Raw genomic sequence first — 18,113 nt, forward strand, 5'->3', positions numbered from 1 at the left:
TGCAGAGTAGACAGTCAGGCTGGAGGTAAAGAAAAGAAAAAAGGCAGAAAACCCCCAACCAAACAAAAAAACCCAAACACCCTTATTGGTGAAACAGCTTCAGTGTTACCAAGAAAGCACGAAAACATACTTTAAAAAATTCAGCTGTAACTATGCTCCCCTACCATTTCCCTCTGTGATGAAATTAAAATGAATGACGGCTGTGTTCCCTCAGACAAAAGGAGGAACAGTTATTAAGAGACCAATTTTTGCAATTTCCAACAATGCCCAGCAAATGGTTTGTGTGTTACATGGATACTGCACTTCACCACATGGCTCTGAGCATCCTTCTGAGATGCTGGCAAGCACACACATACACAAACGAGTCTGTTTTTATATAGACCACAAATCACAACAAATAAATTAGTTTTGAGTGACCTTTCCTCCAGCCCAGACACAAAGATTACCAACTAACTCCCATACCCATCACCAGTCTCCTGAAGTTCAGTCCTGCCCCCGACCCCAGGCTTATGTCACCACTGAAGCAACAAGGGAACCCAGTCAGAGGAATCCAAACTGGCTGGAATTGGACAGCTAGAAGTTGAAAGCAGTAACAAAACCCAGCACGGCTGTTCTCCTGGTAACCTGGGCCTACACATTTCAACACATCTAGAGCACCATTCCCTGGGACCTAAGACTGATCAGCAAGTCACTGCAAGCTCTCCATGCTTTTTGCCCACATCCACGACACAGTTCTCACCCAACCACCCGTGCACTGTTTCTGTCTAAATCTCTGTGCACCACAGTCTACATTACTTTCTCCCCTTCCCTTTTTAACTGCAAAGAACAGGCTCTCTTTGAAGACGTATCTGTGAATTCAATTTGGCCTTATACTGTGTGCTGTTTCCTGAAGGAAGTTATGTTAAAGTCTGAGATACCCTTGACCATGTTATACAGGCTAGTTGTGCAAACCAACAATACCTCCCTCTTTCTTTGCCAAGTACTTTTCCATCTTCACAAGCTGAAATACTGTTATTATACTAATCATTTTAAAGGGAGAATAAACTTGAACGGGTAAGACTAAGCCACTGCCTTCTGTGATCACACTACACACCTGTGCTTGTGGCTGCTGCTCCAACCATCTGTCCAGGCTTGTCCACAATAATATATGGATTATTAATGACTGAACTAGCAGAGCCTTGCTTCATGTGCACCGGAGTGGAGGTTGGGGTACGAGGTAGCGGAGATGGACTAGGGGTCGATATCGGAGAACCTTAAGAAAAAAAGTCCAATGCTTCTATCTTGTAAATGTTGTTAAGAACATAAAAATACAGCAGTAGTAGTACTTTTTACAATGGCTTAGAGAAGGAACATTTTTTGAGGATGCATTTCCCAGCCTGAGTGAGATCACAGGACTTGGAGAAGGAAAGAGGATACAGAAGGTAAGGAAAGGAAAAGGCACATAAAGCACTATGGCTCATACCTAGCCTGGACATTCTCTGCCTACCAGGACAAGCAGGGTTCAAAGGGACCTTGAGAAGCCATCTGGTCCACCCCTGAATCCTGAGGGACGTTACCCTAAATCATTCTCACTGCCAAGACCAGTCTGCCGAAGGAGACGAAGAAAGAGAGCCAAGCTCTTTGATAGGTGCTCTCTTTCCCTTGTGGAGCCCACAGTATGGGCATTCAGAACCAGGAACCAAGCAGTTCATGTAAAAAGGCTGTGTGATACAGCAGCCATCAGACAGGTATGGATGCTCTTGTCTCTTCACTACTCTCACTACAGCAGAAGCCCTTGAAAGCAAACTGTAAAATGTGCAACTTCTAGCTAACAGGACCAGGACAGAGAAAAACTACAGAAGAAAAAAGCTTCATGAGGGGCTAAGCAAGAAATGCAGATTAAAGGACAGGCAAGGAAGTGATCAGAGAAAAGAGACAGCAGCAAGCACACTAAGCTTCAACTGCCTGTTAATCTGCTTTTTTGGCAGTGATTGACAATTGAAATGGAACAAATCTTGATCAAATAAAATTCCAATGTCTTATAAACTGATTTTGAAATCTGGATGGGGTGACACTTCTCAGCAGACAGCAGAACCTTGGAAAAATATTTAGCAGGGAAACATTTAAATAGCAAAGATCAACAGAGAATAGTCCAAGGATTTTAATAAAGATAGGATGGCCCCTGTAATTCTTGCTTCCTGGGAAGCCTTGGGAAAAGAAGATCAAGAGAAGAGCATATTAAGACAGAAGAAAGCACTTGGCATAGGTTCAAATGTAAATCAGCCTGAATACAGTTTTAAGATGTCATGGAAGAATATTGAAATTTAATAAAAACACCCAACAAACCAGACAAACTTCAGGAAAATTATCTGGGAGCAGATCATCAGAAATCACACATACTGATAGCTGGTGCTTCATCCTCTCTACCCTGAACACCATAAAATGAAGGAACGTAACAGGTCATGTTTCAGCTTCACAACATGTGACATGGTAAGCTGCACATTAAAACTTTCTGATGTAAAACATCATCCACTGGATGGCACCATGCCCAGGCAGGGAAGGGACTATAAGTGAAATGAGTAAACAGCACCTTGATCATGTTTGGTTCGGAAGCTATCAAAAGAGTATCACATTGCTCACTGCAGTCAGCTGACAATTTAACCCAACCGAGGGTGGACTTTTGGAAGAGGAAGACCAAGCTGTTCCGTCTGAAGAGGTATCGCAAGTACAAGAGGGACCATTTGTGTCTACAAGGTTCAATCCAATTGTTTGCCCAATAATCAGAAAAATTTTTCTTCTTAATCCATCCCAGCTGTCTGAAAGCAGGAGGGAGAAGAATGGCTTCTTCCCACATACAAATAACCCACATGAAAGATGTGTCCTTGCCTGGGCTTTTCTGTGGGTAGCAATCCAGTTAAATACTATCTTTTTCATACTTAAATGCATTCAAGAACAGGGAGAGAACGGCTCTCATCCTGCTTTTGATCTGATGTGAAGCATTTCACACTTGTATTTTTTCTTCCTTGAACATTAAGAAGTGTGTTTAGCTCCTTATTCTACAGTTTCCTATTGCCTGATGTTTAAAGATTGGCAGGAAATCAGGGGAAGGGCACAAAACAAGTCCAACTGGTTCACTCTTGTTTTCCAGGGTGAAGCACTGGGATAAGCAAACTAACATTCACCTGATACAATCTTGCAACTCATGGTGATAGGCTGGAAGGATTTTCCTGGTGACTCTGCAGGGCTTGGACTCTGACCTTGAGGCACTATTTTACAGCTAGCTGCAATGGGTTGAAAGGCTGAATTTCCATGAGAGCCAAAGGCAACTTTCTGTGTGGCTAATTTGGTGGGAGTCCGTTCTATCGAAGATGGCAGGGAATAAAACGTGGCATGTCTTTCGGTTTCAGCATTCCCAGGGAATCCTGATTAAAACAGGGAAAAGAAGAGAAATAGTTCTTAGGCTGAGACATCTAATTCCTTACTGTGCTTCTCTACACAAACAAAACTTAGGTATGACAAACACACTTTCGAATGAAGGAAGGAAAAGCAACTGGTGGGCAGCCCCTAAACAGTGAAAAAATGGGGCAGGGGGTTCCTCCTGTGCAAGCCTGTTGGATTTGTCTCTGAACAGAAGAATAAAACGCTACCACGCACAGCCTGTTCAGCTGTGGCAGGTGATCAGCCACTTCTCACAAGTTTTCTTGGAACGACCCCTCCATTGACCTAAAGCTGCTGGTAGTTTCAAGTGTCCTTGGTTAGGGCTCCACAGGACTAAGGCTGGACCTCCTTCACTGAGAATCTCGCAGTGCATTTTTTCGAGTAAGAGCACAGGGAGACCACCTACTACCTTTTGACCTGGGTTAAGGAATCCACCTTATCTGATGTCAAAGGATCAATTAACCTGGAGTAATGAGAGAAGCCACTGCCTGTCAGTGTAAGAAAGAGGCAGGTTTACTTCCTTCCTGTTGGCTGTAGCACTGCTCACCTAAAGGTGCTGCGTATCTTCCTGTTTGAATAAAAAGCCTGAGCATTTAAAATTTGGTTGTGTTTCTCCTTCTTTGGCCAAAAGAAAACACCGCATTTGAACAGTGGACGTTCTTCTCACTGAGCCAGAACAGCCCCAGTGGCATCACAGCACCTACCAGAAGGCGCACCATGCAAGACACCAGCTTAAAGCCATTCCTTGAACACAGGAGTGTCAGGATAAATCAAGAAAGGCATCAGACCATGTTGCATGTGACCATATTTTGAAATATAAAGTTACTGTTTCCAGCAAGTTTCTCACACTAAAACGTGCAAGCCATAAAAGACACCCTTGTTTCTCAGCCCAGTTAACCAAGGTCTGTCATGTAAGCCTTGACACCGTATGTTTCAGAAAATAAAGCTAAATGCTAACAGAGGCACAGTTTCTCCTACTTCACACAAACTAAAAATCCTAACAGTGTGCCCAAGGGGCCAGCATTAGCTTGCTTCAGGCAATTCAAATGATCCTAAGGCATCAACTGCCCCATTGCAACAGGTGCTGCATTTCCTGAGCTTACAGGGGAAGGTGAGAATGAGACCATGACATGCACAGATGCCATCCCTCAGACAAACATACACTACAACTTTTTCACTCTCTATTTTCAACACCACAGTTATGTAGTCATTTTTGTTCCCCTCCTCCCGCCCCAGTCAACTCGTGTTAGGCACCAACGTAAATAACTGAACACACCACTAGGCCAATTTCTTTTATATATACACAGTCCCGGAAACATTCAGAAACCTAAAAAACCATCTGAAAACAGTCTGCCAAGAACAAAACTGTAAGTGCAATTCAACAACCTTTTTTCCAACTACATCTGCTGCATAAAGCTCCATATTCACTATGTTTAGCAAAACAAAGCCCACTCAACAAAATCGAGATTATAAAACACAAAAAACCCCCAAGAAACCCAAACCCAAAACCCAAATAAACCGTAACAATTTCTGAATTACATTTCAGAGTACACTGAGGAAATGAACATCTGAGGTGAGCAAGGAGCAGGTAGCACTGGCAACCTTTAAAGCACAAGAACAATCAAGAGGAGGTATCCAGAAGAGCTGAAGTTCCAAGAACTCAAATTTCACCAACACCCATTCACTCTACCTTTGTCCACAGAAGCATCTGGGCTGGAGTCCCGCAACTGTTTAATTGGTGAAGAAGCTTTGACTGGTGCTGGGATACCCAATGGCAGTGGTAAAGATGTAGGAACGTCAGAAAGGTCAGACTCTGAAGACTGGGAGAAGAGATACTCCTCGCCAAGGGAATGCCTATGCAGCTCCACATCCACTACCTTCCAGAAACAGGAGAAAGCACATTAATATTTGGCAGCCAGGTAAAGATATAAAAACTGAAAACAACTATGCCTTTTCTTTTTATTTTCATGTCTAGAAACCTCTCCCTCTCCTCCCCCCACCTCTGCATAACACTTCCGTTCATTTCAGGGACACTTCCCAGAGGTCCAGCAGCACCTGAGCTAAGACAAAAGTCTTGCAACATTTAACCCCCACAGTAAAAGAGGACATCTCTCAGTCCATGGGGAAATCTGAATAGCGAACACTGGAAGGAATACAGAGCCCAGCTCCAAGCATCCCACTAAGGGAAGGACTGCATACCCCCTTAGGGACAGGCACAGAACTGCAGCTTGCCTTTTCTGCCTTTTTTGATAAGACTTTGAGAAACACACTACTCTTCAAAAGTGTTCTTTAATCGCAGCAGACATCTCACATTAATGTTTTCCCCAGAGACTGAAAAGCTGAAGTAATGCAATTTCACCTCAAAAATTTCCATTCACTACAGACAAGTGGAAAATAATACAAAAAAAAAAATGTTTAGGGATATAGCAAACCACGAGTTATTAATTAATTTCATTTTAATTTTTAAGAGTTCATTTTCCATGAAGATACTGAATCTTGACAGACACAGAAACTTAGAAGTACTTGATATACTGCAAAATTTCAGCAGGATAGTTCAGTGATCCCTTTAACTTAAATTCTTTATGCATGAGATCTGCAGCACATCAGAATGCAAATCAAGACATTTGGTACCAGAAGCTCCACAAAGAAATAAAAATTAAAACTGTAGTACAAGCTAAGTTATTTATGAAAGAAGAGCTGGAAACAGTCTCCTCTGAACTAGAAAGGGGAAAAAATGACCGTTGTCATGAATAGTGACAGGGTGTCATAATGATTTCCTTTAACAAGAGAGCAAAATGTACATTCCAGAAATTGTGAAATCAAATGGGTCTGACTCTGTGCTTAGTCCCATATATCTTTTTCTTTTTAAACATCCTTAAGGGAAGCAAAGTACAACACCCATCCCACGACCCGGTGACTCACCGTTTCTGCGCCAAGTGTCTGCAGGCCTGTGTAGGTCCTGTCCAACTGGGTAAAACAATACAATATATTTAAATTAACTAGGGCAAAGTAATACATTAGATAGAATTTACAATACAATTTGTTTGAAAGGAGTTGAAACTACGTAAGTCGAGCAGCAGCACATCTAATTTTTTGAGACCGCAGGGTCAGAAATCTGTGTGCTCTGTTAAGTACCCTCTCTTCTGAAAAAAAGCCAACCACGACCCAAAGCCCACACTGAAGCAGAAAGGAGCAAAAAAGCTGGAAGAAATGAGATTGTTTGGGGAAATATTATTTCAGTCTAAGAGGAGTCTTCGAGGAGTGTCCTTTTTTATTCCTGATGACAATATAAGGAAATAATAATGAGAAAAAACTCAGAGATTTAAACTGACCAGCATGAAGGCTACATTTACACTATAATTTTTGATTAAATAACTGTTCACAGTGATCATCAGCTGATAGAGAGGCAGAAAATCCCAGAGGCATCTATTAAGATACCTATATAGAGAAGCTGGGTTTGACAGTCTTGCAGTGCCCCAGAGCTCAGGGGAAGACAGGCTGCGAGTCACAGAGGAGGGTTCAGCTCACTCCTATCACTTCACAGCAGCCACAGGCTCAGTATGCGAACAGCAAAGATTTGCTGATTTGAGTTCTTGTGTGCCACAGACTGGCTCAGTTTTCTTCTGTAGGCTGGGCTTCCTTTGCTGCATAACGTCCACCATACTGTTACCAATTTCTCCGCAAGTTTTCTCTCTCCAAATATATTTCACTCACCATCTGCATTAAATGTCCCTAAGTTCCAGGGGAACGTTTCTAACCTTTGCTACTATCTATATTTGGGGTTGCAATGAGGTATCTACATTAGCACGAAATTCATTAATGCAGGCAGAGTTTAAATAAAACTAATCATGCTGCTCAAAGAAACAGGAAACTAAACCAGCTCAGGACTTAATTCTACTAATGCTAGGGACTACTAATTAAAAGGAAAACAAGAGCAATGGCCTAGTTTTCTAGGACTGCTGCATACTGTAAATCCTATTGAGTGTCGCAGGACAGGTGAGTAAGTTGAAAAAGAAGGCTCTCTTCAAAAGGAACAAGGAATGAACAGGGAATCTCAGCCCTGCCCACTCTAACAACAAAGATAATCTCTAGCCCATACGTGAAAGTGCTGAAGGAACAGAATAGATACAGCAATCACTTTATCAACAGAAAGAGAGCCCTGCAGCACCTTGTCAAGTTAAAGCCAGTGAGAGCACGATAAAAATCTCAAACTGTAGGGAAACAATAGGTAATGCTTTGCTGCTCTGAGTAGAATCAGTTCCAGCTTCTGCAAGGCTGGGTTCCTTGGCTACTGCATCAACTCCAATAGAGCCAAGGTAAGAGGCTTTCCTGGATCTTTTTTGATTCTCCAGCTCAACTATTCACGTGCAAATAGCCAGCAGAACATACACAAAACAGAGAGAGGCAGAAGCACACACAAAAGTGGAGCCTCTTCTAGATTATGCAAGTGATCATTTAATTGCCTTTCTCTCAAATATTTTGTTCAAATACCTTCAAATTGTGTATGATATCAATCCTCTTGTTCTGGCTATCCTTGAAGTGTATCTGGACTCTCACAGGAAATTCTCCCCAGCCTCTCCTGGTCAGGTGAAATGGAGGTTCTCTGGAAACAAATGGTGATTCACGTTTTGGATGCAGAAGTGGTATAGCTTTCATCTACCTTTTTCAGAAAGCCAAAGACTGCTTTTCTAGCTGACAACTAAAGCTATCTTCAGGCCTGCTATTCACCAGAGAGAATGCAATCACAGAAATGAGAATTTTATGGCTTTGGACAGCTGAAAACATACTTTTATTTTGCACAAGGGTACAGGGAGGAAAACGGTAAAACACTGTTGGATGAGAGAACACAGGAAACAAGTGTCTTCAAAAAACAAACAAACAAAAAGAACAAAAAAAAAAAAAAAAAAAAAGAAGGCTGTGTAATGCCAAATGAAAAATACTTGTTTCAAAAATCCCAAGTCAGCTCCTAGGACACAGCTGCAAGGTGAGTTTTCAATGCAGCATTTTGCAATTGCTCTCTGCTATTCCCTATCTAGTAGCAAGAAGGCACACACTTCATATAACATTAAAAGAACACCACACACACAACAAGGAAAAGCTAACTCAACCACCGTCATTCTCCAAGCTGAAAAAGAAGGGCCTATTTCTAACATTTACTCTTACTTTGTTTGCATTTCAGCTTGTTGTTATTTGTAAATCCCAAATGTAGTTTTGCAATGAAACAAAACAGAAGAGGTTTAAAGGCTATATTTAGTCCAGAACATGTATGTCCACTACAATGACTGGGACTGTGCGACGAGAAATCAATTAACCAGATGGGACTAAAACATAAGACAAACAGCACTGACATCAGATACTGGAAACTGAGAAAGGCAGAAAAAGACAGCAGTCAAGTGTAATTTAGTATGTTAGACAAGAAATACAAAGGAGTTTGCTTTCGTCCTGCTCAGGGTTGCCTTCTCAGAAACATTACTGAACCATACCAACACTTCTTATCTCAGATAAGTCTTTCTGGCGTTGCCTTTCACTATTTTAATTTTGCCAGAATTAAGTTGCCATTCTGTACCTCGGCAGTCTCCCCACCCTCCTCAAGGAGGCAGCTCAACATCCTGAGAATAATTTCTTTGGGAAGACACAAAGTAGTTTGAAGGCATCCTCCCGCTATCTTGTCCCCAGGAGTGAGAATGAAAGATTGACAGGACATTTCTCTGCAGCAGTCAACAAAGAACCAACCCTGCTCATCTCATTAGGGTCACAGCTTTGAATACAGGTTTGGGAGAGGACAGAGAAGCTCCCATTTCTGTAGCACCAGCACCATTACACACTGATGGGAAATTCCTTCAAGCATGAAGCCAACGCCACTGATCTCACTACAGTGGACAAATATTTGGGAGAGGGATAAAATTTCTTGCCCAAACTAACATGTGTCATTAAAACTATGGGCAAAACAGCTGAGACTCCTTGTTCTTTTCCACAGTGGAATGGATGGGAGGTAGAAAACACCTCTTTTGGCAACAGAAGTCTAACCTGCACAGCAGACAGCGTAACACATAGAGGAGATGCACAAACTCTCATGAATAACATGAAATTCAACAACTGAATGCTTTTTCTCAGTAGGAAATTAAAAAAAACAAAACCTGTTTGGCACATTTGCTACATAAAAACTAATTTATTTTTAATATTATTTTGCAGTAAGTCAAGCCAAGCCGGAGGTTAAAGACAGACATGGAATACTAAACCAGGAAAATAAGTTGCTAACTTTCTAAGAAACTTGGCACTGTAAGCCTGGCAAGCATAAAGACTGGAATAGTGACTGGACTAATTCCTTATTACCTCACTTCTACCAGGTCATTAGGTTTGTAACTGGGATGGAGAAAGAACCAAACTTTCTTGACAAAATGATTTATGCTGGGTTCTCTCCGAGAGCCTCGGACATACACCATCCATTTGTGGGTCGACTGATCATTTTCTTCTCTCTTGTCAGGAGGAATGTACCTGGCAAAGAAGTTAAAAAACAAGCACAAGATAAAAATCCCGAATAGATAAATACCACAAAAAGTATTTCAGGAGAGATTAGGCAAAAAAATTGGGGATGGTAAAATGCCTATGTGGACCTTGCCCCCTGTACAGTTCTGCTCATTATTGCTTACTCTTGACAGTTCATCCAGAAACGGATACAGCTCCCATAATCTAGTCTATGCTTCTAACACATTTCCTCTATTTTAGTGCACAACTGCCATATGAAATTTGTCCATTTAAACATTTGGCTCTTATTAGGAAGACTTCACATTAACATTCTACCACTGCCAAATCCCTTTCCCCATCTTATTCTGATATGAGGAAGCAAAACCACACCAGAACATAATATCAGCAACTCTGCTACCATAAATACAAAAAAACCCAATTCTTCTTATAAATTTTTAAGAAACTTCATAGTCAATACTTGGTACCGGGTCCAGGCTTATGTAGATTTTCAAGATGCAATTCTAACACTGCAAGTCTTGTCAGCAAAGTTTGCTACTTTCTATGCAAGAGGAAAAGACTGACTTGAGTAGTGCAAGGGTGGAGAGTTAAAACCTGGACTTGTCCATAGTTTCCTAAAATGAATGCCTTTCTTCACTGATTTCCTCAAAGTTCAAAAGTTATGTGTATTCACCTGTCTTAAACATTTTTGGAAAAAAATTATAAATAAAAACTGTACAAATTAATTTCTTCAGACTATGCTGGACTTTCACAGTTTTCCTCCTTCTGGTGTTGGGGGTTTTGCTTTTGGGTTTTTTTTTGTTATTTGTTTAAAAATCCACATCATCCCTATGGACACATTGAATTAGCCATTAGGACAACTTGCTTTTCCAAATTTTCATGGAAAAACTTGGGATTTCTAACTGGTCAGAAAAGGCTGAAAAGACTCCCCTTGAGACAAACAGATCTTAAAACCTCCATATATATATATATATAAAACAACTACTAAAACACCTGTTCCTGCCACAAAAAACTCATGCAGACACTCGAGGAGGGCAGCCTTGGGTACAGTGATTATTCAAGGGCAATACCTCACATTGTGACAGCCTACCAATTTTATTTGTCTCCTAATTTTAACCTCCTATTCCATTTAATCCTGAAATAAAGGACCATCCTTCAAACTCTGGATACTAACTTGGAGACGTTGCCAACCACAATTGTTTTCTTCACATAAAGCCGTGAAGTTTCATCATTTGACAGTCCAGCATTTCGTTGTCCTGGTTTTTGCGAGCTTGAAACACTCGAACTGTCCTGAGGGTAGGGGAAGAAAAAAAACAGGGAAACAAAAAACCAAACATTCCTCTTCAACATCATTTTGTTTGGTGCTAGAAAAGTAAGGTGGTGTTAAAAAAAAGTAAACCTGCATAGTTAAATGAGAGACCAACAATGAATCATCCCTAAAAATACTCAAATTGCTATCTAGGCATGTTTAAGCAACTCAGGCACGTAACAATGATATACTACCTAGCCAAGTGTACTCTGCATGGCTTAACTGAGCATACTTTGTGACACACCATGGATCTGAGCCACGATTTCAGCTTGGGTTTCAAAAGCACTGCCGCTGCACTATCTGAAAAAAATCAAGCACTGCTAGAGTGGCATCATGTTGGTCACTAACCAGAAACAAATCTAAATCTCCCATGAGTGGCTTCTGAAAATCTAATCTTTCTCATTTCCAGCCTCTGCTGCTTTGAGGGACTCCAGTGTTGCTTCATGGTGAAGAACTGAGGCTGGGCTTGAGACAAGAGTTCAGTTGCAACTCAACAGGGACAGTAGTCAGCCATACCACGTCACTGACATCTAGATAAGTCTACAAATCCATTACAATACTTAAGGCACAACAAATCCAGCCTAAGCAACGTTATAACACAGCCTCGGCTATTAAGCAGTGGCCAAGATTCCCTGGCAAAATGAAGACACGACCATCCACAGTGCCAATGCAGGATGCACTGTCATTTGCATGACGGTGAGAGGCTTTTCTACGACTCTGTTGGATAAAGCAGCTGTCCGAAGAATAAGGGACTGCCATCCCCTCATGAACAACAGAGTTGGTGCTACAGCTTCCCAGATCATACTCCACTGAACATTCATCAGACAAGGGTCAGCGTGGGGACCGGTGGATCCACTAGGAACCACTACACCTCCTCTGTTAAGTCAGTGATGCCCCAAACTGGGGCAAGGAGCCACAGAAAGCTGGGATGGCTCCTGCTCCTCATTGCTCCCGCAGTCACCTCTGGGTCCTGCGCTGTGTTGGTTAAAGATGTACCAACATGCTACACCCAAGCAATGCAACTGCTCCATCACTGCCCCCAGTGCAGAAACAAGTTATATTGGTCTGATGGTTTACGATATAGGTGGGTCCACATTACATATTTTGTATCTGCCTTCAGCTACAGACCCTAGGCAGGGTTTCAGCAAACTGCAGCCCTGTTATCAAGGGTGTCATGCTGCTCAACAGAGGCAGAATTATTGCTCTTTCTGCCACGTATTATTGCAACTTGTTCAGTTGCAGAATGCAGTCATATGCAATGAGATATACCCATCCCTGGTTTGGGTTAGAGGCTGTACTCCTCTGGCAGGCCTGACAGCTTAAAGGCACATTTCACCTGCAGCCAGTGAGAGAGCCTCCCAGGTGGAGCTAACTGCAGCCAACAGGTGAAGCATTTCCATAGCTGCACGGCGAGCCATAAAGGGAATGGATCCAGATCAAAAATAACCCAGGAAAAAGTATGGGGGAACAATGAAAAAAGCTATTTTTAACCTGGGTCAGTTTGGTTCAGTTAAGCAAACAGTGATATTAGCACAACAGCAAGCAGCGCCACCAAGAGAAAAACAACTCAAACTATGCACCCAGGCTCTACCAGCTCACGCTCCCAGGGTGAGCTAATCCACTGGTGTCACGATGTTGTCACCACAGGCTGCTGAGGACGCCAAACCCCAAACTCCAGTGGTTCAACCACTCTAAGCAATGCAGTCCCCATGGGCACCCAGGGCCAGGCAGCAGCATTAATTCTTAGAAACACTGCTGGGAATGACACATCTTGCTCTTCTCTCCAGGCTCTACCCTTTCTGGCCTGACTTCCATCTGCACAGCAAAACCCTTTGCTCAAGCTGTGAAACGCCTCCTTCCCCAGAGGCTACCAACCAAGACAGTGGCAGATAGCTGTGCTAAAAAGAACACTAACACTGCTGCCTAGCTGACCTCTCTGTAGGGCAAGACTGAGTTAAGAGGAGTTCCCCAAGTTACATACACTTCAGTTAGCCTTACAGCAAAGCCAGGCTGAAAGAGTGGGAGCAAGCAGTTGGAGAGGGTAAGAAACAGATCTTCAGCAAGGTGGGTGAAAACATGAAGAGCTCCTGGTGCCAGCACTGAGTCCAGACAGAGCACACACCTCCAACAACTTGACCACCACTCGAGTTTTACTTTACCCGGCCAGTATTTCTGCTCTGTCTCTGGTCCAGGCTGTTTGGCAGCCGCTCGTCTGCATCTAAGTTGCCATTGTCTTTGTCCAGGAGAAAGTCATTATGCTGAGAGAGCGAGTCGCTCTCGGAGTGGTTGGCAGATGGAGTGTCTGAGCCCTGGTTAGCTGGAGATGACGATCTAGAGGGTGACTCCAAGAATTTCTTGATTGAAGGGTGATTAAGAATTGTCGCATCACATGACCTGGTCCCCTGCAACAAAGAGGTCAGGCAGATCCGGTCACTACTTCCCTGCAGCCCAGATGAAAACAAAGCTGCGCCAGAAGAGAAAAAGTCAATGTATGAAGAAAGAGCAAATATTTAATCAGCTGTCCTGCAGGAAAAACATATGCTGCAGAAGATAAAGGCTTAAAATGGTTCTACAGAAACAGCACCCCAAATTGATTCTGTTCCTTTAGACCTTTTGATCTCAGAAACCCACCTGGTTTTGGAAAGGAGGACTGCAGCCTACTCATGTACCTATAATGGCTCTTTGAAAATAACATCTTCCCTTCCCCGCGCAGATACCTATGGTCTCTTACCATACACAGAAAGGCCACAGCTGCCCAATTCTTGCAGGCAAGCAGGGTAAGTAAATGCATCAGGCTCTTTAGTTTTGATACTCACTGGCAGTCTTGTCAATGCCTATGAGGCAAGCTACATGTGTATTAGCACCCTGTCTGCTCCCAAAGCTCAATGGAGGATAAAGAATAATGTGCTTAGGCATGCTTGCAAACTTTCCTCAAAATGGACACCTTAGAGCTAATCTTAGATCCTCCCAAACCCGCAAGGTGGAGGATGGGGCAGGGGAGTGTTTAAATCTCTGTTGTTTTTTTCACTACTGTGACAAAGGCCTTTTCTTTTTTTCTCCTGTATTTGCTTCTAACATCGGAAGCAGCAAGGAAAACACCCATCTCTCAAAGCAAGCGTCCCTCGGCCACTTCTCCTTCCAGCCACCAGTCCTCCCTGTCACCTTGGTTTGATGGTGAAACAAGTCAGCAGCAATACCCCTCTGCCAGCAGCAGAGCACTGTCAGATAGCCTCACTCCAGCTCCTGAAGCCACAGACTCACACTAGAGTTGCACTGACAGCTTTTTTTGCAGGCAGTACCAGCTGAAAGAGGCTTTCTTCTTCCCTGCCCGAACCACCCAGATCAGCCAGGCTGGCACAATTATTCATGGGGAGGGGGCAGGTCACAAAAAAACAAATCAAGAAACTGATTTGGGATTTTTTTGTTGTTTGGTTGGATTTTGTTGGTTTTGTTTGGCTTTTTATTCTCTTTTGCAGGGTTATTTTTAATCCACGTAAATTCCCTGATCCAAAATTCCGTCAACAGGATGGAGGGGGTGGCATGGGGACAGACACCAGCAGCACTATGGAGCAGCAGAACTGCCCTCGAGAGGTGGTAACAGGAGTGGAGTTAAACATTATCCCACCTTGGACTTTAAAGGTTCATTTGTTTCTTTCCAATTACCAACTCTCAATTACCTACTTACAAGAGTTATATTCATATATCCAACGGTGGGGACACACATACATCATCACCAAAAAAACCCCCAAACCAAACCAAACTACCACTAAGAACCTCTTTTTTTTGGTTTGTTTTTTATCTCTAGTCAAGTAAAATGACAACACCTTGTCCGCTAATTTGTGGGAAAATGTAATAAACTGTAATCATACGGAATCATAAGCCTCAAAACCCAGCAGCACTGGGTTGAAGAACTGTTTATATTTATGAGAACAGGATAAGAATTTGCAAATCATCTTCCTAGAAGTTCTGAATGAAACTACAAAGACTCCTATTCTACCAGAAGCAGAAACAAGACAACCATTCACTGCCAAGTCAAACATACATTAATCACACATTAAAAATAGACAGCAAAGAAAACTGAAACCAGTAACAATTTCAAAATAAAGAGAGAATTGATTTAGCCTGCATGCAAATCAGGACTTTTAGAAAAAATTAAAAATGCAGTCAAAGATACAGCTACAGTAGCCATAAGCTCATAAAAACTACAGGAAAACTAAACAAAGCAAGGATCCACCATTAAGTTTTGTGAATACTTTGAAACAATTATAAAAGTTGTTATTTCTGGCAAGTGTGAAAATCAGCAAGGAAAAAACAAACACCCTGCATGGCAGAACAAGTAAAGAACAGGGGACAGTACAGCTCTTGCTGACACATGATGACATTGGATAAAAGCACTTTCAAAGATCAGAACCTAGCTCACATTCTTCAGCCACCTACACAAAAATCAAGGGGGGGAAGAGGGACTTCCAAGCCTCCCAATACTACCATAACCTTTTTCAACTCCAGTTGATCAACTCAAGTTCAGTGAAGGGGAAAAAAACAGCTGGACCTTTTTGTTTTTACCTCATTCCAAGACTTCTGGAAATCACAACAGGAAAACCAGGAGTAGCAGTGAGAGCCACTGCTTGGAAAAGAAATTTTCATGGGACTAGAGTAAAACCCAGGTTTGCAGCACCCATCTACAGCTTCCAAAAATCAGCTTAGATTTTTACTGGAAATCAGATCAACTCCCTGAACTGAAAAGATGGTAACTAAATACTTACACTGGCAGCGAACTACAAGTCAACTGGGAGTCTGCATGAGTGATGAACACCCTGCAATTACCAGCCCATTAAGGACAAAATGCTCAGAACTGGGGTTTAACTAATAGCGTTTGGGTTTTTTTTAATTTCCTTGTCAATTTTCAGTCTCTCTCTGGTATCTCCTCGATTTACCTCCTGCTTTACTGCAGCCATCAGTTCACCAAACCATTAACAGACTGGCTGCCAGGGTAAAGGGAGGACTGTTTCATGGCACTACCCAAGCCTCAAGAAATCTTGATTTTTTTTTTCCCCCCTCCCTGAGAAGTTGCAAACCCCATCTGCTTCCACTTTCCTCCTGTGAAACAGGAAAACATTCCCCACTTTTCAGGGCTTTGCAAGGGTAAACTGTGCAGTGTGTGAGAAGCAAGGTGCTCTCATGCAAGAACTGATGAAAAAAAAAATGCAGAGTATTTCAGAAACCAGAACCAAGGGCTGCTGAACGACTTCTCAACTGCTCCTTGAAGACTGGTTTTTCCCAAGTACCTGAGGCCCAGCTGGTGATGCACACCAGCATGTTACAGTTGCCACCCTCTCCCACTGCCACCCCGTTTGCAGTTCATATTCCACCATTTGAGGAAATCACATCTCAAAACCAAACACCAGCTGAATAACCAGTGAACTACACATCTTCTTTTGCAAAGATTCCCTAAAGTCTTATTATTCCCAAAGTAATTTGTACCTCTCCAGCTTTAAGGAGACCAGCAGACGCGTAATAGTTAGCCACAATACAGGCACGCAGTTTATCCATCATCCTTCTTGCTTCAATCAGGCGCTATAAAAAGAAGAGATAACATATAGTAACGGATAACTGCTGCAGCAATTGCCCCAAACCCCGATACACCAGGATCTTATGTATTTTTAAGAACAAAACCTTGATACCTGATCTATAACTTCAATTTCATGTTCTTTACTCTTCATTTCAACGGCAAACTGTTCTTTTATAATCGTCTCAATCTTCTGCACAGCAACATCTCGAGCTGTACAAGGCCACACATGGAAAATAAAGAAAAAGGAAGTATTTGTATTTCTGGTTTTGAGGCTTTATTTGAAAACATAAAGATGAGAAATCATTATGGAGGGAGAATTGAGGGGATAATACACACACAGAAAAGGGAAGGATCATTTTTCTGCAAAAGAAAGTAATTTGCCTTAACAAAAACCACATGTATCTTTAAAAGCTGGCTTATGTGGAGAGCTATTTTTTCCTTTTTACATCTGAGATGACAAATAACAGAAGATGGGAAGAACAGGACCAGTTTGTTTACTTCTGTCTCAGTAAAGCTGTAAACAGTAAAAGGAAAACTCAAATGTGCTTACGGCCAAGTGCAGTTACCACCGCAATTGCGCAGGAGTATGCTGGAACACTATGTACATTTTTCTGCTCTCTTTGGCCCGATTCATATCCAGGAAATTTACACCACTTCATGCAGCAATAATAAGGCAAACTAATACTTTATATGTTCAGCGCTGGCACGAAGTGCAGCCTGCTCTGGCGTGCCTACAAACCTTTTATTACCCACAAAGGAAACTACACTATCGAAAGCTGCTCTACCTCTTACAAAATCCTCTTCCAGCACGGCAGTCAAAAAATTTTAGCCTTTCAGCAGGAGTTTATTGACCTCAGTGGAAAGCATGTAGTTTAATATTTCAAACTGTGCAAATACCTTATGGCAAATTAGCGGCTAAGAACTAAATTGGCATCTTACTGTATTTTTCTAGAACATGTATAAACATAGAAGGAACAATTCTTTTTGCCCTACAACTACCGTAGACTTTAATATTGCCCTTCCTTTAAGTCACCTCTGTTACATCAAGGGGGTTTAAAGAACATCTGTTTTTATCAAGTTCTAAGCAAGAACTTGGAAAATCAGGAACTGTACTTCTAGAAGCAAGCCTGGAAAAGTCCTGGCTGTCCTCCTGCCAGCATCAGAAGTACAGTGACCCCACTGCAAAGCAGATCAGAGAAACAGCCTGGGTTCTTCTGTAAAAAAATCTCACATTGTTTCTATGTGGCATAGGAGGCAACAGCACCAAGACTTTGTTTTGAGCTTCAGAGGAAGCATTTGTTTTACTAAAGGGTACATATCTGTTTGAAGAGGTTT

At 42.2% G+C, this 18,113-nt stretch overlaps 1 protein-coding gene across 14 annotated transcripts in view; it reads right to left on the minus strand.

Moving 5' to 3' along the window:
• YEATS2 (YEATS domain containing 2) overlaps window positions 1–18,113 on the minus strand; it is a 60,065-nt gene that overhangs the window by 38,782 nt on the left and 3,170 nt on the right. For 12 of the 14 annotated variants that reach the window (XR_005933322.1, XR_005933323.1, XR_003925392.1 and 9 more), the window contains 10 exons: window positions 16,891–16,988; window positions 16,691–16,783; window positions 13,369–13,611; window positions 11,075–11,190; window positions 9,751–9,912; window positions 7,909–8,020; window positions 6,340–6,384; window positions 5,108–5,294; window positions 3,162–3,401; window positions 1,094–1,252 (listed from right to left, as the gene is read on the minus strand). Coding sequence is in view for 10 of the 14 variants with exons in the window: in XM_030028192.2 (XP_029884052.1) it covers window positions 1,094–1,252; window positions 3,162–3,401; window positions 5,108–5,294; window positions 6,340–6,384; window positions 7,909–8,020; window positions 9,751–9,912; window positions 11,075–11,190; window positions 13,369–13,611; window positions 16,691–16,783; window positions 16,891–16,988 (1,455 nt within the window). In the remaining 4 variants the exon portion in view is untranslated. The remainder of the gene's footprint in view (window positions 1–1,093; window positions 1,253–3,161; window positions 3,402–5,107; window positions 5,295–6,339; window positions 6,385–7,908; window positions 8,021–9,750; window positions 9,913–11,074; window positions 11,191–13,368; window positions 13,612–16,690; window positions 16,784–16,890; window positions 16,989–18,113) is intronic. The other 2 variants (XM_030028196.2, XM_030028199.2) reach the window with 2 other exon arrangements.

This window comes from Aquila chrysaetos, chromosome 10 (genome assembly GCF_900496995.4).
Source record: "Aquila chrysaetos chrysaetos chromosome 10, bAquChr1.4, whole genome shotgun sequence".
NCBI classification, from domain to species: domain Eukaryota; kingdom Metazoa; phylum Chordata; class Aves; order Accipitriformes; family Accipitridae; genus Aquila; species Aquila chrysaetos.